Source organism: Phyllobates terribilis, unplaced genomic scaffold (genome assembly GCF_046119375.1).
Source record: "Phyllobates terribilis strain yellow unplaced genomic scaffold, ASM4611937v1 Scaffold_85__1_contigs__length_6476398, whole genome shotgun sequence".
Classification (NCBI taxonomy): domain Eukaryota; kingdom Metazoa; phylum Chordata; class Amphibia; order Anura; family Dendrobatidae; genus Phyllobates; species Phyllobates terribilis.
In genome coordinates this window covers 2145501-2169415 of record NW_027362845.1, presented here as the reverse complement: position 1 = coordinate 2169415, position 23915 = coordinate 2145501, and the positions used below count along the sequence as shown (strand labels likewise).

The 23915-nt window shown below is 45.8% G+C and overlaps 1 protein-coding gene across 2 annotated transcripts; it reads right to left on the bottom strand.

Moving 5' to 3' along the window:
- Positions 1-210: 210 nt before the first annotated feature.
- LOC141197661 (uncharacterized) lies at positions 211-23915 on the bottom strand. Of its 2 annotated transcripts, XM_073662743.1 has the most exons (7): positions 23849-23915; positions 6090-6239; positions 5781-5960; positions 5577-5697; positions 5396-5493; positions 5107-5197; positions 211-1868 (listed from the first exon to the last, which is right to left on the bottom strand). In XM_073662743.1, exons 2-7 carry the CDS (start codon positions 6147-6149, stop codon positions 343-345), a joined length of 2076 nt encoding a protein of 691 aa, XP_073518844.1. In that variant the 5' UTR covers positions 6150-6239; positions 23849-23915; the 3' UTR covers positions 211-342. The 2 variants fall into 2 exon arrangements, with proteins under 2 accessions (XP_073518844.1, XP_073518845.1); XM_073662744.1 differs by lacking the exon at positions 23849-23915 and having other exon boundaries at positions 6159-6236.

Sequence of the window (23915 nt, the reverse complement as noted above, 5' to 3'; positions counted from 1 at the left end):
TTGCGCAGGGCTCAAGTGATGTAACAACCTCATGTGAGCTCCGGGAACGTGAGTCCTGACACCGCGGGAACGCGAGTCCCGACACCGCTGGAACGGCGCTGGCACGGGATCTGAGTATGAGTGTTTTCATTTCAATGAGGCCAAACATGGTGCAATTTTCAGTTAAAACATTTCCAAAATTCTGAATATGAAAAAGGCTTCTCCAGTGTATGGGTTCTCTGATGTTTATTAAGAGTTGATTTCCAAGTAAAACATTTCCCACATTAAGAACATAAAAAAGGCTTCTCCCCTGTGTGACTGCTCTGGTGACTAAGAGATTATTCCTTCACACAACATACCTCATTATGAACAGGAAAAAGGCTTCTCCCCTGTGTGAGTTCTCTGGTGCCTAACTAAATTTGATTTATCTACAAAACATTTCCCACATTCTGAACATGAAAAAGGCTTCTCCCCTGTGTGAGTTCTTTGATGTTTATTGAGAGTTAATTTCAGGGTAAAATATTTTCCACATACTGAACAGGAAAAAGGCTTCTCCCCTGTGTGGGTTCTTTGGTGCTTATTAAAGCTTGATTTGTGGTTAAAATATTTTCCGCATTCTGAGCAGAAAAAAGGCTTCTCCCCTGTGTGAGTTCTCTGGTGGCTAACTAGATTTGTTTTCCGGGTAAAACATTTTCCACATTCTGAACATGAAAATGGCTTCTCCCCTGTGTGAGTTCTCTGATGCATAACAAAATCTGATTTCTGGCTAAAAAATTTCCCACATTCTGCACATGAAAATGACTTATACCCTGTGTGATTTCTTTGGTGGATAACAAGCTGTGCTTTCCGGTTAAAACATTTCCCACATTCTGAACATGAAAAAGGCTTCTCCCCTGTGTGAGTTCTTTGGTGACTAAAAAGAGATGATTTCTTCACAAAACATTTCCCGCATTCTGAACATGAAAAAGGCTTTTCCCCTGTGTGAGTTCTTTGATGTTTATTGAGAGTTAATTTCAGGGTAAAACATTTTCCACATTCTGAACAGGAAAAAGGCCTCTCCCCTTTGTGAATTCTCTGGTGCCCAACTAAATTTGATTTATCTACAAAACATTTCCCACATTCTGAACATGAAAAAGGCCTCTCCCCTGTGTGAGTTCTCTGGTGGCTAACAAGATGTGCCTTCCGGTTAAAACATTTCCCACATTCTGAACATAAAAAAGGCTTCTCCCCTGTGTGAGTTCTTTGGTGACTAACAAGAGCTGATTTATGGCTAAAACATTTCCCACATTCTGAACATGAAAATGACTTATCCCCTGTGTGATTTCTTTGGTGGATAACAAGATGTGCTTTCCGGTTAAAACATTTCCCACATTCTGAACATGAAAATGGCTTCTCCCCTGTGTGAGTTCTTTGGTGACTAAGAAGAGATGATTTCTTCACAAAACATTTCCCACATTCTGAACATGAAAATGGCTTCTTCCCTGTGTGAATTCTCTGGTGGCTAACAAGATCTGTTTTCTGGTTAAAACATTCCCCACATTTGGAACAAGAAAATCTATTCTCTGCTGGGTAAAGGTTTTGATATTTAAGAAAAGACTTTTCGAAGGGAAAACTATTTCCATATTCTGAAAGTGAAAATGGCTTCTTTGCTTTAGGAGCAATTTGTTTTTTAATGCTTATTTTGTGACTATGATTTTCCTTAGTAGTCAGCAATGAATCAGAAGACAGGACCTGTTTCAAAGGATCAGATGACAGATCTTTGCTGTGAAGGGATGATTGTACATTTGGAGTAATGGAATTCACTTCATTTGTATCCTGTGGGATCTCAAGATCATTTGATGTAAAATTTGAAGATGTCAGCTGTTCCTCTGATCTCCTGGTACAGTCATCTGCCAAGAATAAAAACAATTATTTATGAATAAAAATATCCTTCAATATTATATTTTTGAAAATTTCTACTTAACGTCTGTGAAATGGCAAGTTATGTAAAATATTGAATTATTCACCAAAACAATAACAGTTCACAGTCTAATAGAAAACCTCATAGGATGAACCAGTGGAGTATGATGTGTAAAACTGTTTGTTCATTCTGTCTCCCAAATATGGAATAAAAAGCCACCAAACAATGTTATGTAGTCAAAAATAATACCAATAAAAACTTCTACTCATCTCACAAAAAACAAGTCCCCACTCAGGTCCATCATCTGTCAATGGAAAAACAGATGTTTCCACATTATTAGTGGCTCAAAGGCTTTTGAAAAGCAACATGGCTTCCATAAACCAATCCAGCAATATCCACTCTCCAAAAAGCCAGATCTCCCCCTCGCTTTTGAGCCTTGCAGTGTGCCCAAACCACATTTAGCATCCATGTGTTTGGCACTACTATAGTGAGAGGAACCCACTTAATTTATGATGTGTCTCCTGGAGCAGAATCTGGGCACTATGTGATGGGTGTTAAAGTAGTATATTTGTAATTTTCACTCTCCATCATCCACTGCGTGCTAATTTCCGGAAAGCGACTGTGGAGTCAAAATAGTCACTACTCCTATAGATTATTTCACTGAGGGTTATAATTTCCAAAATGAGTCACTTTATGGGGATTTCTACTGCTCTGGTTTTCTGCCATTTTGTCATATTAGAGCTTCCGCAAATGGTTTGTCCCATTTCATCTGGATTTGCTCTTGGGACATCTGCTTCTGTCACCAGGAGCCGCCTTATTCATCCTGCAGGCGGCGCTGGTGATGGAGGAGACGTCAGAACCAGAAGTTGTAGGTGGCGCAGGCTCTGACTAACCAGGAAGATTAGGGTGCCTGGGACCTGTAGTACCATCCAGTCTGGCAGTATGGGTGTGTGTGCTGTCCAGCTGGAGTAATCTGCTCCCTGCTTCAGCCATTTGGAGAGCACCGCACCCTACTAAAGCTGGAAGCATATTGCTGGAAGCTGCCAGATACAGCCTTGTTCTCCTCTGGGTCAGTCCTCTGTGCTCAGCTCCCGGCTTGTGTATTTGTTTCCTGTTGTGATCCCGGCCCGTTTACTGACTACTCTTGTGTCTTCTGATTTTGTATTTTCTCTGCTCTCCTGGTTCTGACCCGGCTACCTGACTATTCTTCTTCCCATCTCACACCACAGAACAGCCTGTAAATTTAGATTCTGACATTTTGGAAAGGCAATGGAGACCTTATTTTTAAAGACTACCAGGGAATTGCAGACTCACATAAGTGAGGCAGGCCGATCCCACCACAAATCATACAAATAGAATAAAGAAAACATGTTACATCCCCAAATATCAACATATGTATGAGGGAAGAGGTCCAACACTAAATCAGAGTTGCACTCGTTTATGGTGGACCATTGGAGCTACTATGACTCCTGAGCAGAAGAGTAGAGAAAGTATTAGTGCCCCCATTTCAGGAGAGATTGTGCAGTAATCTGAATTCTTTAGGATTGAAAACATAATGTAATTTATGACGTGGAGTGAATCCATGAAACCAGGGCTGGAGCCAACACATCTCCTGCAGGCGTGAATAAATGTGCATTACAGCCATCAGCCACGCACAGCTTAGACATACAGTGGGGGAAATAAGCATTTGATCCCTTGCTGTCTATAATTTTAAGGGTAGGTTAATTTTAACATTGAGAGATAGAATATCCCCCCCCCCCAAAAAAAAAAAAAACAAGAAAATCACATTGTATAAATTAGATAATTTTTTTTTGCATTTTGCAGTGAGAAATAAGTATTTGATCCCCTACAAATCATTATGAGTTCTGGCTCCTACAGACCAGTTAGATGCTCCTAATCAACTCGTTATCTGCATTAAAGACAGCAGTCTTACATAGTCACCTGTTTAAAAGACTCCTGTCTACAGACTCAATTAATCAGTCAGACTCTAACCTCTACAACATGGGCAAGACCAAAGAGCTTTCTAAGGATGTCAGGGACTAGATCAAAGACCTGCACAAAGCTGGAAAGGGCTACAAAACCATAAGTAATACGCTGGGTGAGAAGGAGACAACTGTTGGTGCAATAGTAAGAAAATGGAAGAAATACAAAATGACTGTCAATCAACATCGATCTGGGGCACCATGCAAAATCTCGCCTCGTGGGGTACCTTTGATCATGAGGAAGGTGAGAGATCAGCCTAAAACTACACAGGGGGAACTTGTTAATGATCTCAAGTCAGCTGGGACCACAGTCACCAAGAAAACCATTGGTAACACATTATGCCTTAAAGGTTTAAAATCCTGCCGCGCCCGCAAGGTCCCCCTGCTCAAGAAGGCACATGTGCAGGCCCATCTGAAGTTTGCCAATCAACACCTGGATGATTCTGTGGGTTATTGGGAGAAGGTGCTGTGGTCAGATGAGACAAAAATTGAGCTCTTACAAATTAACTCAACTCGCCGTGTTTGGAGGAAGAAGGATGAGTACAACTCTAAGAACATCGTCCCAACTGTGAAGCATGGGGGGAAACATTATACTTTGTGGGTGCTTTTCTGCAAAGGGGACATGACGACTGCACCGTGCTGAAGGGAAGATGGATATGGTCATGTATTGCGAGATTTTGACCAAAAACCTCCTTCCCTCAGTAAGAGCAATGAAGATGGGTCGTGGCTGAGTCTTCCAGCAAGGCAATGACCCAAAACGTACAACCAAGGCAACAAGAGAGTGGCTCATATGGGACCATATGAGCACATTCAGCAGCACAGAAGCGAGAGAAGGTAGATCAGCCAATAAGATATCAAGGTTCTAGGAAGCCAACAGCATCATTACCCTCCGATTTCTCTTACTGGCCCATCACATTATTTTTCTTCAACTGATTTTCTAACTTGTCAGCACATTCTACATACGCTGTCATTTAGCTTTGTAGTTTACAGATCTGGGAACGTACCGGTCAGTGTCTTCTAATCCCAGGGGGTAGGTGGATCTCCCAGGTTGTAAGTTCTATAGAAAAGGGCTTTCAATGCTCAAAGCCATTGCAACAGTTTTGGGTGTAGGACAATTTTGTGGTCTTGTGGCAAAATAGTCATCACATAATTGTTATACGGCTGGACTACACCACCAATAAAGCAGCCACAGCCAGTGACTGAGAAGAATCTGTGACTTCTCTGCATTTAGTGGTTACTACTCACCTGGATAGTCATATGTAGGAGTCTCCTCTGTACACCGCTCATCACCCCTCACATATGTCTCTGTAGTATTAATATGGGGCAGATCTTCACCCTGAAACAAATATTGTAAAAGTCACAGACAGATGGAGAAGTCACCTCTATGATCATCTCTAATCCTGCCATCTCCACCGTTCTCATTACACAAGTATAAAACATATAATACTGGTGGATAAAACAAGACTGAACACAAGACCTTCACAGTCGTCTACACATCATAGGGGAGATCTCATGACACCTTCTCTCCATCTACCTGATGATCCTGAGGAACATTGGGATCTTCTTGTTTACAGTCCTGTGGAGGAAGAGGATGGGGACATCTCTCTGGTGTTGTCCTCTTACTGGATAGATCTGCAGGAAACACATACAGGGACTGAATTCATTCTTTACATACAGATATTTATAGGCTGTGTGTATTTAGTCCTGTCTATTACCTGATGTGAGGGGCTGGGGAACCTCCATCATGACGTCCTTGTACAGATCTTTGTGACCTTCTAAATACTCCCACTCCTTCATGGACAAATAGACAGCGACATCCTGACACCTTATAGGAACCTGACACATACAATGATACTGTCATCCCCCCTATCTCATCATAGCATTAATGTATAATGTCCCAGCATTCCCAGCAGTGTCACCTCTCCAGTCAGCAGCTCAATCATCTTGTAGGTGAGTTCTAGGATCTTCTGGTCATTGATGTAGTCATGTATCAGGGGGTGAGGTGGAGGCCCTGTGATTGGGCTCAGGGGTCTTCCCCATCCCTCAGACACAGGGGCCTGACAGCGCTCACTAGAGGTCTTCTTCACTACTGTGTAATCCTGGTTATGGAGAGACACATTAATAAATCTCACTCCAGACATTTCCAGAGTCCTCACCTCTCCAGTTCTGTCCATCTGTTATTCCCATAGATAAGAATGATGTAATGTGATGTCATCAGAAGCTCTCACCTCTCCAGTAAGACGGAAAAGGATCTCTAGGGTGAGGTGTAATATTTTCTCTGCCACCATGTCTCTTACCCATCAAAGATGGACATGGACAATCAGGAAGATTCTCTTCTATAGAAAATCTTCACTGAGAGGATCCGATATTGTAGGGACCTGAATGAGAAGAAGGGGAGTCGCTGTAACATCATACAATTACTGCAGATAATAAGGGGAAACATATGAGGGGATTTATTATTTTACAGTAGTTTTCTTCTTTACATCTACTAATAAAACCTATATATTTTAGGCTACACACAACAAGTAGGTTCTTCCTCGTCTCGGCAGCTGAATACGTTTCTCATAGACTCATCTTCCATAACGCTAATTCTCGTCTCATTTACAGACACTGGAATCGGCATTATCTATACTGCAGGAGATATTCATTACACGTGACATGAAAAATAACTACTTCATAACGAGGATGACATCATCTTCTACTACGGCTCTACAAACATATTTGGCCAGAGTTCTTCACTGACTACATCACCACCCGTCTATATGAATGTTTCCCGTCTTCCCCGGACTGTAATCTTCTATCACATTAGATCTCATGTCTGATTCACACACAGAAGTTTGAGGCATTTCTAAATCTTTTTTGTTTGTACAAACACCACAGAGAGAAATTATTTGATATCAAAGTCTCCATGTATAGTGTTTATGGGGTTTATTTCTGGCCTTAGGCTTTCCTATATTACAAGAAAAACACCAGAAAAAAGCAGATAATAAAATGTTTCAAAAGAAAATTGGCACCAACAATTCTGTGTAAAAAGAAAAAAACATGCAAAAAGCAAAAGACACATTTTATTTTTTAACACGTTAAAACATTTGATTTTTAAAAAATACTGTATTTTTTGGTCAATAAGACGCACCTAGGTTTTAGAGGAGGAATATAGAAAAAAAAAATTAAGCAAAACATGTGGTCATGATGCACTGTTAAGGAAAGGGGGTCTGCTGACACTGTTATAGGGGCAATGTCCCCCAATTCTGTTAATATCCCCCATCCTGGTATATATGGCCCCCTCCTTCCTGTTATATGTGGCCACCATCCCGGGCACTCCTCATTCCCATCCAGATATGAATGGAACCCCTAATCCCCATCCTGATATGCATGGCACCCCTCATCCTCATATGCATGGCACCCCAATCCCCCATCCTGGTGTGCATGGCACCCCTTGATTCATATCCTGGTAGGCTAGGCACCCAAATACCCCATCCTGGTATGCATGGCACCCCAATCCCCCATCCTGGTATGCATGGCACCCCTTGATCCCCATCCTGGCATGCATGGCACCCCTCATCCTGGTATGCATGGCACCCCTCATCCTTGTATTCATGCCCCCCCTCATCCTGGTATGCACGGCACCCCTTGATCCCCATCCTGGTATGCATGGTACCCCTTATCACTCTTCCTGATATGCATTGCACCCCTCATCTCTCTTCATGATATGCATGGCACCCCTCATCCTGGTATGTATGGTACCCTTCATCCCTCTTCCTGATATGCATAGCACCCCTGATCCCCATCCTGGTATGCATGGCACCCCCTGATCCCCATCCTGGTATGCATGGCACCCCCTGATCCCCATCCTGGTATGCATGGCACCCCCTGATCCCCATCCTGGTATGCATGGCACCCTCTGATCCCCATCCTGGTATGCATGGCACCCCTGATCCCCATCCTGGTATGCTTGGCACCCTCTGATCCCCATCCTGGTATGCTTGGCACCCCCTGATTCCCATCACGCTGCACACACAAAAATAAACAATTATACTCACCTCCTCTCTCCTCCAGCGCTGCGTCCTGCTCGGTTGCCGACACTCTCACTGTGTGAGCCGTGCATGGCATTACTGCCATGCGCCGTCACACAGTGTGAGATGCTGTGCCGGAATAGTCACTGCTCCCCGCGCCAGAACTGTGTGCTTGGGGAGCAGTTACCATTCACTCTCCTTAATAGCACGCACACTGTACCCGCAGCGCGGCTCCTGCTGCCACTCTGCGGTCTGTGTGCCCGATATTAGAGACCATGAATATGCACTACAACCCATGGGAGTGGATTCTAGTGAATATTCATGATCTTTAATGGCAGGCAGACAGACCGTAGAACGGCAGCAGGAGCCGCGCTGCGGCTACAGTGTGCACGCTATTAAGGAAAATTAATATTAATTGCTCTCCACGCCCATGGGCGTGGGGAGCAATGCATATTCATATTCTTTAGCAGCGGGCACAGCGTAGGCTGCAGCAGGCGGCTGCTGCCTCCTGTGATCCGCTCATCCCCCGCTGCCGCTCCCCCCACAGCCGCTCCCCCCACAGCCCACAGCCATAGGTATAGAGTATGGGCCACAGTTCAGACTATAAAACGCGCTTTCCTCCAAAATGTTGGTGGAAAAAGGTGCGTCTTATAGTCTGAAAAATACGGTAACTCTTGAGCACCAGAATATCGATGAACACCGCAGAGATGGCATAGGTGCAGCGGCACCTAATAATGGTGTTTGGGCCTGCAATGTATGAAAGTCTATTAGGTCGGGCAAGAGGAAGCGTCCAATAAGTTACGTTTTAACACCCCTATACACACAAAGAGTAAAGTGGCATGAAAGCACTGATTTTGGGTGGTTTGATCGACTATATAAAGTATTTGGGGGCCTCCTGACAGATGATGTCAAGGTAGAGAAGGATCTGGCATCATGAATTTCAGAGGCTAATCCGTTTGTTCTTCCTGTAGATAATCCTCACCTAGAGGAGTCTGGAGGCGACTCTCTCATACAGACCACAGGAAAGCTGGAATATTTCTGTGTATGGGGGAGTCGGGAGAGATAGCCAACTGCGAAATGACGGTTCAGCCAACACTTATCTCATGTGTATGGGGCAATTAGTATTACACTGACAGGCAGTGATGATACACCACACTACAGTAGTGCAGTGCATCACCTGAATAATCAGAGGCTTGTATGCTGTATGATTGCACTAATCAGAGTTGTTTAAAAAATGTTTAAAGTGAAAAAAAAAATCAGTTTTAGCAACAAGAAATATCCGTAACATTGTGCAATGAGTCTGTTATCCCTATGTTAATTAACTCACGTCCATAATAACTATATTATACTCAATTATCCTATACACATTCTATACACAGTGGTGTAGATAGAAATCACAGATCCCATAGTTTATGGGAGGTATGTATCACTGAGGTGGTTATTCTCTGTGATATAAACCATAAGCATTGCTCTAGTGCACATAGTAGTAAGAGGCTTGTTTGTGCATCCAGGTCAGGTTTACGGGCAGCCGAACAGATGTGCGGGTCTGGCTGCCCGCACACCCTACCCCTGGGTGTAGTTCACATTGTAAAATGTATTCTGTTTCTCTCACACATGGTCTGTGTGTGGACGTAAGAAGGCCTCCTGCGTGATGTCTCAAGACTGAGCTGGTATACTGGATGCTATCCAGCCTGTGTGACCTGGACTGTTTCTAAAGTGCCATTGTTGGAACTGTTTACTTTGTTTTGCCTGCATTGAAAGGCTGTTTATTTTCTTTCCTTGTGGCATGGGTTATGAAGCACCAATAAGCTAGCCTGGATGTTTAAATAGAAACTGTTCCTGTGATACCTCACCACGCACCCAAGTGAGTAGTTTTACCACATTTGGTGTTAGAATTGCGGGCAGCGTTCTCAGGGAACATGTGTGACTGCTACAGAGGTGCTGCATTTCCTGGGTGAAGGCAGTCATAAGCCAGAGAGCAATGTCAGACAGCATGGAGGACCTGATTAAACACCTGGTGCAAGCCCAGCAGCAGTAGCACCAACAACAGTAGCTGGCACAATAGGAGACAAATAAGCTGCTTATGCAACAGATCCAGCAACAGCAGCACCTAAAACAGCAGCATCAGTTTGAATTGCTCGCAGAGGCGGTTTGTGGCACGGCGGCAGCTCCAACTCCAAGGTCAGCTGATAATTATTCCATCCGTAAGGCTGTGAGGAGAGTTTTGGAGAAAATGACCCCGGGTGACGACATTGATACCTTTTTGAAAGTTTTTGAAAGGGTCGCCGAGAGGAAGAAACTCCAGTGAGAGCAATGGGTGGAAATGCTGGCACCTTACTTACCAGGGGAGCCCCAGAAGGCGTTCTATGACTTAGCCTTACAAGATGCCAAAGAATATGTGAAACTGAAAACTGAAATTTTGGTGAGCCTGTGAGCGACAATGACTGTCAGGCCACAACGGGTTCAACGCTGGGCGTACCACCGAGACAAACCCCCTTGCTCCCACATGTTTGATCTGCTGCATCTGGCCCAAAAATGGTTGCAGCTGGAGTCCTATACCCCTGCACATATGGTAGAGCATCCTGTGTGATGTCTCAAGACTGAGCTGGTATACTGAATGCTATACAGCCTGTGTGTTCTGGACTATTTCTAAAGTACCATTGCTGGAACTGTTTACTTTGTTTTGCCTGCACTGAACGGCTGTTTATTTCCTTTCCTTGTGGCATGGTTTATGAAGCACCAATAAACCAGCCTGGACATTTAAATAGAAACCCTAACCCTGTGATACCTCAACACGCACCCAAGTGACCAAAGATAGGGGGAACTGGTCTCAGTAAGCGCTCTTCAACAACCATATAACCCAAAAGAGGAAAAGGAATCAGGAGCGTGTCAAGATGAAATTAGAATTTTATTACAGAAAAGGTATAAAAACAGGCAATTTCCAATGGAATAAAATAAAGGGAGGAAGACGGTGACACCAAGTACTACATAAATCAGGGAGTATACGTCAGTAAGGCAGGGAACTGTGTGTCATAGACGGAGAACCAGGGTCTAAAGAATAATCGATATTAAGTAGGCAAAGCCTAATGCAAATGCAACATGGTTCCTCAAACAGTACACCCAAAAGGATCACAATAGGTACACAACACGATCCTATAAGATAATAAAGTGCCAATGCATCAATCAGGGAAGCAGCAATACATGTAACGTGCTTAGTGCATCATAAAGACAGTAATGTATATAACCCAAGCTCCTACACTAGAAATGCTCGCAAGGTGGCTATAGAAGATATACACAATAGCTATATATGGATAATCCAGTCCTAAAGCAGTTTATAAAGTACATGTGCATAGCTCAAATAGCAATATCAGTATTGGCCACATCTAAGATAGCACCAATCAAAGGTAAATGTATACATAGGCTGCTGTACAGATCTAGTATGTTAGCAATATGATGATTGAGGGATCAAGAGATTAATAGATATGTGTGTGTCCAAAACAGATCAGACAGTTCTTGGGGTTGTACTCATTCTTCATCGTCCTCGAAACATGGCGAATGGAGTGGATACCAAAAAGTTCTATATTGGTCTCATCTGACCACATGACCTTCTCACATGCCTCCTCTGGATTATCCAGATGGTTATTGGTAAACTTCAAACGGGCTTAGACATGTGCGTTATCAGGGGGACCTTGCGTGCCCTGCAGGATTTTAATCCATGACGGCGCAGTGTGTTACTAACAGTAATGTTTGAGATTGTGGTCCCAGCTTTCTTCAGGTCATTGGCCAGGTACTCCCATGTAGTTCTGGGCTGATTTCTGACCTTTCTCAAGCCTATCCCAGCCTTGTGCAGGTGTACAATTTTTTCTTTGGTGTACTTAGACAGCTCTTCGGTCTTGCCATAGAGGAGAGGTTGAAGTGTAATTGATTGTTTGGACAGGTGTCTTTTATTCAGGTAAAGAGTTCAAACAGGTGCAATTAATACAGGTAATGTGTGCAGAGTAGGAGGCTTCTTAAAGAAAAACTAACCGGTCTGTGAAACAGAATTCTTTCTGGTGGGTAGGTGATCAAATACTTATTTCATGCAATAAAGTGCAATTTAATTATTTAAAATTCATACAATGTGATTTTCTGTTTTTTATTTTTAGATTCTGTCTCTCACAGTTGAAGTATACCTACGTTAAAAATTACAAATTATAGACTTCTCTATTCTTTGTAGGTGGGAAAACTTGCAAAATCGGCAGTGTATCAAATACTTATTTTCCCAATGCATGCATGCATGTATATATACAAACTGTGGGGTTTAGTACTCACTCGGCTGCGGTTGAGGTAGGCACAAGGCGCGTTTTCATTAGAAATCCAGGTTGGTATATTTTGCTTGCATCAGACCTTCCAAGACCTGAATTGGAGGTAAGTTAGCAGCTGATCTCACCCAGCTCTTTCAGCTGCTCCTAAAACCCAGCCCCATAATCCGGGCCCATTAAACACTTCTCAGCAATATGTGTGCTGGAGCCTGCTTTTCAAAATCCTACATCCCTGAGGTTGGGCACCTCGGGGACATATACCTCCCATCCACGACCTGTCCGGCTGCAACCTTACATACCCCCCTTCTGCACAAACCGGGGGGCTTGGCACCTTCTGCCAACATACAATAGACCCTTGATAGGGCATCAGCATTCCCATGTTGTTTCCCAGGCCTATGCTCCACCTGAAAACTAAAATCCTAACTCATGGGAATGAGCTATGTCTAACACACTGCGTCTATAGGGCCCTGGCACCGACAACTGCTCTATTACCTGAACCCTTGGCTTGGTTACTCTGTACAGCAAATCCCCATTCACAGCAAAATGAGGGAACCGACTGTCGGCCCCCGGCTCCTGAGGCACTCCATTTAACACGGTAACATTTTGGAAGGCCACTTTCAGAGTTAAGTCCCTGAGTTGGGCGGTTCCGAAGTTTCCCTCGGACACTTCCAGCTCAGGGATATTGGCTTCAGGGGACGCAGTCTCATCCTCATCGCCAACAAACAAACACATGGGAAACTCGTCTGTTACGGCCTGTGGTGAGGTTTCTTCAGGGGTGATCTGGCGGTGGTCCGAGCAACCAGGTGTCCCCGCTTTCCCCTACATGTCCCAGAATAATGCAAAGTCCCGTCCGATTATTATCGGGTGCAACAAGTCTTTAATGACCCCCACTTCCTGAGCTGTGGTGCCACAGTCCGTGTTTACATCCACCCGAGCAACAGGGTAGTTTTTAGCATCCCCATGGACAAACTGGACACCCACCACCTTCCCAGGAACCAACCGATGAATGAGTGTGGCCCTTATCAGGGTCATCAAACTTCCTGAGTCCAACAGTCCAGACACTTGCACCTCTTTTACGGACACTGAGCACGCCTGAGGGCCCTCGCCATGTTGAGGAACCGCGATGCAGGCGGGGTAGGCCAAATAGGAGCAACGCCAGCCTATGTTGTAGTCCATTGGAAAAGAGTTCATGGGACACCGGGCAGCTATATGGTCAAAGATATGACACCTCCAACAGAGGATGGTATGGGACTGATTACCCAGCTGTGATTCAGCAACCTCCTGGGACTTTGGACGCCCACCCAGTGAGGATTTAGTCCCCTTCTTTTGGGAGCCATCCCCCCCTTTGTGAACCCCAGAAAGGTGACCTAACCCCGGCTTGATCAGTCAGGGAGCCCTCTACCGCCCGGTACCTCTCCACTAGGCCCACCAGGTCATCTGTATTTTGGGGATCTCTCTGGGCAACCCAGGACTGAATCGACTTCTGCAGAGAGTGGATAAACCAATTTATGACCACTCTCTCAACTATCTAGGCTGGGGAACAAGTCTCTGGCTGTAGCCACTTCTGAACCATGTGCAGAAGGTCACACATTTGTGACCAGGGAGGTTTGTCCCTGTGGAAGTCCCAGAGGTGGACTTGCTGTGCCCTGACTGCCAGTGTTACGCCCAGCCGTGCCAGGATCTCAGACTTAAGTTTGCTATATTCCTTAGCGTCTTGCAGGGCCAAATCAACGTACGCCTTCTGTGGTTCCCCTGTCAGATATGGCGCTAGAACCTCCGCCCACTGCTCCGGTGGTAGTCTCTCACGGTCCGCCACTCTCTGAAACACGGCCAGGAACACGAAACGTCATCCCCCGGAGACATCTTTTGCAACGCCCCTCTCACAGTTTTCCTCACCTGGGTCTCGTCACTTCATCACCTAAGTTGGAAGAGTGGCTACAACAGATCCCAGGAGCAACATCTGAACACTCTGTCCAGAAAAGCGCAGTACTGGGGACAAGTAAGATCATGCGCAGAACCCTCCAACTCCCAGAACTTAACAGCTCCTCCGTGCTGCCGGATAACTGTTGCTGGCTGGCGGCCTTCACCCAGGACATATATGGTTTCCTGTAGCAGTCACACTGCCTCTTGGGATTCGTGCGTTTGCTTCTAGCACCAATTATAGGGTTTAGTATTCACTCAGCTGCGGTTGAGGTAGGCACAGGGAGCGTTTTCATTAGAAATCCAGGATGGTTTATTTTGCTTGCATAAAAAGCTCAGGACACAAACACAAAATAGCCTTTTCCTGGCACAAAACAAGGTATAACAAAACAAAATTCAAAAATAACAAGTCCATACAAAACGGCCACAGACGTTTAAATGAAGTCCTTTTCTCTGCCTTCAGCAGAGTCTGATCAGCACATGCAAGGTCTGCTCACCTTGCAAAACACACAGACAGACTGAGACAGACACAGCTGTCTTAAATCAGTCCTTCCAAAATCTGGACTGGAGGTAAGTGAGCAGCTGATCCCACCCAGGTCTCTCTGCTGCTCATAAAACCCGGGCCTATTAAAAACTTCTCAGCACTATGTGTGCTGGAGCCTGCTTTTCTGAGTTCTACATCACCGAGGCTTGGCACCTTGAGGACACGACCTGTCCAGCTTACAACACACACACACACACACACACACACACACATATATATACACTGCTCAAAAAAATAAAGGGAACACTCAAATAACATCCTAGATCTGAATGAATGAAATATTCTCATTGAATACTTTGTTCTGTACAAAGTTGAATGTGCTGACAACAAAATCACACAAAAATCATCAATGGAAATCAAATTTATTAACCAATGGAAGCCTGTATTTCGAGTCACCCCCAAAATTAAAGTGGAAAAACACACTACAGGCTGATCCAACTTTGATGTAATGCCCTTAAAACAAATCAAAATGAGTCTCAGTATTGTGTGTGTCCTCCACGTGCCTGTATGACCTCCCTACAACGCCTGGGCATGCTCCTGATGAGGCTGAGTATTGTGTGTGGCCTCCACGTGCTTGTATGACCTCCCTACAACGCCTGGGCATGCTCCTGATGAGGTTGTGGATGGTCTCCTGTGGGATCTCTTCCCAGACCTGGACTAAAGCATCCGCCAACTCCTGGACAGTCTGTGGTGCAACGTGACGTTGGTGGATAGAGCAAGATATGATGTCCCAGATGTGCTCAATCGGATTCAGGTCTGGGGAACGGGCGGGCCAGTCCATAGCTTCAATGCCTTCATCTTGCAGGAACTGCTGACACACTCCAGCCACATGAGGTCTGGCATTGTCCTGCATTAGGAGGAACCCAGGGCCAACCACACCAGCATATGGTCTCACAAGGAGTCTCAGGATCTTATTTCGGTACCTAATGGCAGTCAGGCTACCTCTGGCGAGCACATGGAGGGCTGTGCGGCGTCTCCCGACTATGTCACGTCTGTCACATGTGCTCAGTGTGAACCTGCTTTCATCTGTGAAGAGCACAGGGCGCCAGTGGTGACTTTGCCAATCCTGGTGTTCTGTGGCAAATGCCAAGCATCCTGCACAACCCCAATCTGTGGACGTCAGGCCCTCATACCACCCTCATGGAGTCGGTTTGTAACAGTTTGTGCAGACATATGCACATTTGTGGCCTGCTGGAGGTCATTTTGTAGGGCTCTGGCATTTTAAGGGTAGGTTAATTTTAACATTGAGAAATAGAATATCCAAAAAAAAAAAATAAAGAAAGAAAATCACATTGTATAAATTAGATGAATTTATTTGCATTTTGCAGTGAGAAATAAGTATTCGATTCCTCTGGCAAACAACACTTAATGCTTGGTGGCAAAACCCTTGTTGGCAAGCACAGCAGTCAGATGTTTTTTGTAGTTGATGATGAGGGATGCGCACATGTCGGGAGGAATTTTGGTCCACTCCTCTTTGCAGATCTTCTCAAAATCATTCAGATTTTGAGGCTGTCGCTTGGCAACTCGGAGCTTCAACTCCCTCCATAAAGTTTTCTATGGGATTATGGTCTGGAGACTGGCTAGGCCACTCCATGACCTTAATGTGCTTCTTTTTGAGCCACTCCTTTGTTGCCTTGGCTGTATGTTTTGGGTCATTGTCTTGCTGGAAGACCCAGCCACGACAAATTTTTAATGTCCTGGCGAAGGGAAGGAGGTTGTCACTCAGGATTTTACGGTACATGGCTCCATCCATTCTCCCATTGATGCAGTGAAGTAGTCCTGTGCCCTTAGCAGAGAAACACTCTCAAAACAAAACACTTCCACCTCCATGCTTGACAGTGGGGATGGTGTTCTTTGGGTCATAGGCAGCATTTCTCTTCCTCCAAACACGGCGAGTTGAGTTAATGCTAAAGAGCTCAATTTTTGTCTCATCTGACCACAGCACCTTCTCCCAATAACTCACAGAATCATCCAGGTGTTCTTTGGCAAACTTCAGACGGGCCTGCACATGTGCCTTCTTGAGCAGGGGGACCTTGCGGGCACTGCAGGATTTTAAACCTTTAAGGCATAATGTGATACCAATGGTTTTCTTGGTGACTGTGGTCCCAGCTACCTTGAGATCATTAACAAGTTCCCCCAGTGTAGTTTTAGGCTGATCTCTCTCCTTCCTCATGATCAAGGATACCACATGATGTGAGATTTTGCATGGTGCCCCAGGTCAATGTCGATTGACAGTCATTTTGTATTGCTTCCATTTTCTTACTATTGCACCAAGAGTTGTCTCCTTCTCACCCAGTGTCTTACTTATGGTTTTGTAGCCCATTCCAGCTTTGTGCAGGTCTACGTTCTTGTCCCTGACATCCTTAGAAAGCGCTTTGATCTTGCCCATGTTGCAGAGGTTAGAGTCTGACTGATTAATTGAGTCTGTGGACAGGAGTCTATTATACAGGTGACTATGTAAGACAATTGTCTTTAATGTAGATAACGAGTTGATTAGGAGCGTCTAACTGGTCTGTAGGAGCCTGAATTCAATGGTTTGTAGGGAATCAAATACTTATTTCTTACTGCAAAATGCAAATACATTTATCTAATTTATACAATGTGATTTTCTTGATTTTTTTTGGATATGCTATCTCTCAATGTTAAAATTAACCTACCCTTAAAATTATAGACTGTTCATGTCTGTCAGTGGGCAAACTTACAAATACAGCAAGGGATCAAATAATTATTTCCTTCACTGTAGCTCATCACCCCAAGAACACCATCCCCACAGTGAAACATGGTGATGCCAGCATCATGCTGTGGGGATGTTTTTCAGCAGCAGGGACATGGAAAATGGTCCGAGTCAAAGGGAACATGGATGGTGCAAAATACAGGGATTTTATTGAGCAAAACCTGTTTCAGTCTGTCAGTGATTTGAGACTGGGATGGAGGCTCACCTTCCAACAAGACAATGACCCAACACATACTACTAAAGCAACACTCGAGTGGTTTAAGGGGAAACGTGTATATATTTTGGAGCATTCTAGTCAAAGCCAAGACCTTAATCCAATTGAGAATCTGTGGTCAGACTTGAAGATTGCTGTTAAGGACAGGAGAGTGGTAGCCGTGGCACTGCTGAGGAAATGGCACGTGTGCCCATTGGGAGGGCTCTGTGGGCCCCCTACGGTACATGTGCCATAGGTTCACAACCACTGGCATAGAACATCCATCCATCCCTGGGCTACAAGACAAGACCTTAGTCTCGATCCTATCCCTTTGACGACATTCCACAAAACTCCTGACTAAACATTGTGGCTTCTTTTTCTCCTTCACTGGGATCAGTCAGCCCTGTCAAAGCTAAGTGTACATTAGTGGAGGTATTTTTTTCAGGCCGAACTCATCACGTGGGACTGAATGTGAAACTCCCTGTGGTGACTGCTCCACTGGATCTACTTCCACACAATGGGCCTAGGGGCTGAGAAAACTATGGATTAAGGCCCCTGAGATAAGGTCACTGAATGAAAGCATTGATTCCTGAGGATGAACTGACGAGCAAAAAAATCACTAATAAAACACAACAATAAGATCAATGGCACAGGTGCTCCGTGAGGGAAAAAGTCTGATAGTCTTTAGAACCAGGGCTGTGGAGTCAGAGTGGTGGAGTCGGAGCCCATAATGGTGGAGTCGGAGTAGGTATGAAATGGACTGACTCCGACTCCTAAAGTATATAATAAATTGGTTACAGTAGTTCAATGCACTTTGTGGGGAATATTTTTTCATAAGAATTTGGGAAAGTTATGAAATGTCCTATAAATGTCTGTCCTATTCCTGATATAATAGTCTAGACTTTTAGCTGAGATTAATCTGTGCTACAGTAATTTTATCACTTAAACATGAGCCATGTATGAGGGAGTCAGTGTCATGGAAATTGAGGAGTCGGAGTTGGAGGTTTGGCTTACCGACTCCACAGCCCTGTTTAGAACAAGGCCAGTTCCTCACACTTCTTCCCCACATTTTCAGCACGGACACGAAAGTAAGTGGTCTCACCTTTATGGCAATGAAACTTTGTATCATCCAGTTTCCTCAAAGCATATTCCATGTCACCCTTGTGAATAAACTCCACAATCCCCATTCCACCCTGGTGTACATCAGCATACTAGACATCTCCAGCTTCTCTCAAATGATCTTTCCGATCTTGCCAACTCCCCAATGGGGGGGGAAGCCCTGAGACAAGAATTCTGTATTTAGTTTGCTGGGGCAGGTGTCTGTTCCTCCCGCAGGGTCCTCCATATCCACCCCTTGATCTCCGGTTTGTCCTGGGAAACTCAACACGTACCCGATGAGAACCAAATTTGTATCCATTGCTACCAACCCCAGAGTGCTGACCACCAGCTAGGGGGATGGTCACTTGGCGGCCAGGTAAATATTGTTCTGGGGGGACAATATGTGGGCTGTCCAGGGTGATGGGAGAGTCAGTTTCCCGAAGTCTCTGGGCCTCCTCCCTAATGTCATTTACCTCACCCAGGTCAAATTCCTTCATGGTAACAGTCATTACATTTTGTGTATTACTCACCACTGGGGTGGGGGGTTAGTCTGCATGTTGAGATTGCTCTGCTCATTCTTGGCTGATGAAGTGTGAACCAGTCCTTGGCTTCAGGTTACGACATTGGGCCAGTGTCACACCAATCCTGCTCCTAGGTCAGGGGTCTCAAACTCGGCTGGGTATATGGGCCGCACATGGAAAAAATTTGAATTTGGGGGGCCGCATTCTTTGTTCAATGTGACATTTTTAGTGATACCATTTTTTTTGTATACACCTTTTGAACATTTTTGCCGTGTTTATTTTTTTATGGCTTGGGTCGTTATGGATGTGGCGATAATAAACGTGCACTTTTTTGTGTTTACTTTAGTTTACATATAAAACAGCATTTTTAGTGCCCAATATTTTTTCATGCTTTATTTTATTTTTTATTTTTTTTACAATTTTATTTCCCCCAATTGGCCACATACAGTAATATTGTCTTACAATTAGGATCATATAGTAATAATGGAAAACATCTTGTAGTAATGTTCCCCATCCAAGTCCCCATCTTGTAGTAATGTGCCCCATCCAGGTCCCCATCCTGTGGCTATGTGCCCCATCCAGGTCCCCATCCTGTGGCAACGTTCCCCATCCTGGTGCCCATCTTGTACTAATGTGCCTCATCCAGGTCCCCATCTTGGGGCTATGTGCCCCATCCAGGTCCCCATCCTGTGGCAATGTTCCCCATCCAGGTCCCCATCTTGTGGCTATGTGCCCCATCCAGGTCCCCTCTTGTGGCTATGTGCCCCATCCAGGTCCCCATCCTGTGGCTATGTGTCCCATCCAGGTCCCCTCTTGTGGCTCTGTGCCCCATCCCGGTCCCCATGTTGTGGCTCTGTGCCCCATCCCGGTCCCCATGTTGTGGCTCTGTGCCCCATCCAGGTCCCCATGTTGGGGCTCTGTGCCCCATCCAGGTCCCCATGTTGGGGCTCTGGTCCCCATCTTGTGGCTATGTGCCCCATCCAGGTCCCCTCTTGTGGCTATGTGCCCCATCCAGGTCCCCATCCTGTGGCTATGTGCCCCATCCAGGTCCCCATCTTGTGCCTATGTGCCCCATCCAGGTCCCCTCTTGTGGCTCTGTGCCCCATCCCGGTCCCCATGTTGTGGCTCTGTGCCCCCTGTGCTGTTCTTCACACACATAAAATAGAAAAAAAAAAAAGATGATTCTCACCTGTCCTCCGTTCCCTCGGCGGCCTTCCTGCAGATGTGGCCCGCAGGCACCACAGAGTCCGACCCCTTGACGATCCCGACCTGGTCCAGGAGGAGCCGCCGACAGCAGCGCTGCATTGCCGCACAGAGATTGTCTCCCAGCACAGCATTCTCAATGTCAGCCGCCGGCCAATCAGAGACCAGCAGCTGACATCTGCATATGGCAATGACGTCATACTCGCTGCGCCGACACGCAGATATCAGCTGCTGGCCTCTGATTGGCCAGCGGCTGGCATTGGAAATGCAGTGCTGGGAAACAGTCTCTGTGTGGCAATTCAGCGCTGCTGTCGGCGGCTCCTCCTGGACCAGGTCGGGATCGTCAAGGGGTCTGTGCCTGGGGGCCGCATAAAGCAGCCTCAGGGGCCGCATGCGGCCCGCGTGTTTGAGACCCCTGTCCTAGGTTGTGATGTGGGCTAAAACATTCCCGGCATTCCCTGTCAAAGTGTCCCATACATCCACAATTATGGCAGACTAAGTCCCCCTCGCCTTGACGCAGACCGTACTTGGGGGCTTGGGAAACTTCCTCATCTTTGTGAAGTTTGAAATCCCCACAGTTCCTCCTCTGGCCGATCCATGGGTCTCGTTGGCTGTACTTCCACATAGCCCTTGTCGATTATCAGACCATTCATCAGCCAATCTTGCAGCCTCATCCAGGCTGAGTGGTTTTCAATCCGCCACTATTTCTTTTAAGTCACCCGGGAGTTTAGACAAATTGCTCCAGCATGAATATATCCAAGACATGTTCTGCTTCCCGAGCCCTCAGTCCTTCTATCCACCGAGTGCATGCCATATGTAGTGTGTTAGCAAACTCCCGAGGCATGTGTGCACCGAGCTTCTCAGTCTCCTGAAACTTCCTTCTGGTAGTTTTCAGGTGTGACGGTATACCTCTCTAGTAATGCGCTCAATGTGTAAAAATCTGGGCCAGTCACTAACTGACACCTCATGCAGCAGGCAGACGTTCTTAAATAACCGGAGATGTTCATCAATATCCGAGGTGTCCTCACTGAACTGTGGTATATCCCTGTACCTTAAAGATGCAGGCCCCTCTCTCCTGTTATCCACTGTCCTCTGTGCTGGGGAGTGTGGGAGTACTGCTAAATGAACACCCAGATATTTGCTTAGCACTGCCGCCCACTCTATCTCCATGGCCCGCTCTCCTAGCACGTCCAGCATCCTCCTCAACTCAGTCAGTCAACCCTCCACCATCTGGATGACAGGCCTGGGCTGTGGTCCCTCCACAGATATGCCCTCCTCCACGTCTGAAATGACCTCCTCCTGTGGTTGTTCCCGGTCCCAGTCGTCCAAGCATTGTATAAGGGTCACCCGGCTGTCCTCCGGCAACCACTCTAGCTCTCACTCAGAGCAAAGGGCTCTCAGCAATTCCTTCCTGAGCCTCTTGTAGATTGAGTCTGCCATCTCTTCTGCCAAGACATCATTCAGTAAATTTCCCTGGCATCCTGTCCAGATATAGGTGATCCCACTGTTGCCACCACTTGTGAAGATTTGAGGTTGTGCATTGTAAAGATTCATCTAGGCAGGTTAACGGTTCATCAATATTGTATTCCTTACATCAAGGTTTTTACAACAACTCCAGGTAAATGGCCAGAATACAATTGTCTCAGTCCACAAGATCCCTTCCCTGGGACGGTAGTTCCATTGCCTTCGTACCAGGCGATAACCACTGTCTCCCAACTTTTTGTTGGCCTACAGCTTAAATATCTCCAGCCAGTATAGTCTGTATTCATATTCCATGATCCTCCAGACGACAGATAAAACGAAAGAAGCACAGGTATCTAGTAGCAACAGTCCATTAAGAAAGTTTAAATCCAAACGACAGATCCCACAACTGTAGCACGTTTATCCAGCCCAGTCGGTACTGATCTCCAAAACTCCATAGACCATCCATCCATCCTTGGGCTACAAGACCTCACTGAACAATGTGGCTTCTTTTTGTCCTTCACTGGGATCAGCCCCCTCAAAGCTAAGTGTGCATTAGTGGAGGTATTTTTCCTCAGGCTGAACTCATCACATGGGTCTGCATTTGCGACTTCCTGTGGTGATGGCTCCCCTGGATCTACTTTCCCCATCCACACAATGAGCCTAGTGGCTGAGAAAATAATGGCTTAAGGCCCCTGAGATACGGTCACTGAATGGAAGCATTGATTCCTAAGGCTGAACTGGCAAGTAAATAAATCACTAATAAAACACAACAAGATCGATGGCACGGGTGATCCATGCTGGAAAAGTCTGATAGTCTTTAGAACAAGGACGGCTCATCACATTGTCCTATTTGTTGTTTGCTTCATAACAAATAAAACCAAATGTTCACAGTTGTCAGCATGTTCTTAACATGAACTGATACAAATCCTCAAAAAAACAGTGAAATTTTAGGCTGTGAGGGAGCAAAACATGAACAATGCCAAGGGGGCAATTACTTTCACAAGCCACTGTGTGTATAAGATGCATAATGGGGGCATCATACTGTGTGGGGCATCATACATGTTGCATAAGGGGCATCATACATCCTGCATAAGGGGCATAATGGGGGCATTACACTGTGGGGGGGCATCATACATCCTGCATAAGGGGCATAATGGGGGCATTACACTGTGTGGGGACATCATACATCCTGCATAAGGGGCATAATGGGGGCATTACACTGTGTGGGGGCATCATACATCCTGCATAAGGTGCATAATGGGGGCATTACACTGTGTGGGGGCATCATACATCCTGCATAAGGGGCATAATGGGGGCATTACACTGTGTGAGGGCATCATACATGCTGCACAAGGGGCATAATGGGGGCATTACACTGTGTGGGGGGCATCATACATCCTGCATAAGGGGCATAATGGGGGCATTACACTGTGTGGGGGCATCATACATACTGCGTAAGGGGCATAATGGGGGCATTACACTGTGTGGGGGCATCATACATCCTGCATAAGGGGCATAATGGGGGCATTACACTATGTGGGGGCATCATACATCCTGCATAAGGGGCATAATGGGGGCATTACACTGTGTGGGGGCATCATACATACTACATAAGGGGCATAATGGGGACATTACACTGTGGGGGGCATCATACATACTACATAAGGGGCATAATGGGGGCATTACACTGTGTGGGGGCATCATACATCCTGTATAAGGGGAATAATGGGGGCATTATACTGTGTGGGTGCATCATACATCCTGCATAAGGGGCATAATGGGGGCATTACACTGTGGGGGCAGTAAAGGGGTCCTGTACTATGAGAACAATACGTTTCCTCCCTTCCTGTCTCCATAGTTGGGTCGTATGTATCTATTACAGGAAACAGAACAAAAACCTTATGATTCTTATAAAAGGGCAACACAAGACCCCAAAAGAGTCTCCGTGCTGAAGGGGTTAATGCCCCCTGCGCCCAGTAATGGGGTCTCCACATACCTCCACCTGCAGAGCCGCCACCACATATATGGCTGCTCTGTGCGCACAGGAGCTGTGATGAGGTCAC

Coding starts and splice junctions, on each gene's coding strand:
- LOC141197661 (XM_073662743.1), bottom strand. CDS start 6,149: ATGGTGGCAGAGAAAATATTACACCTCACCCTAGAGATCCTTTTCCGT. Junction 5,698..5,780: donor TTGAGCTGCTGACTGGAGAG/GTGACACTGCTG, acceptor TGTATGTGTCAG/GTTCCTATAAGGTGTCAGGA. Junction 5,198..5,395: donor ATGTTCCTCAGGATCATCAG/GTAGATGGAGAG, acceptor TATTTGTTTCAG/GGTGAAGATCTGCCCCATAT.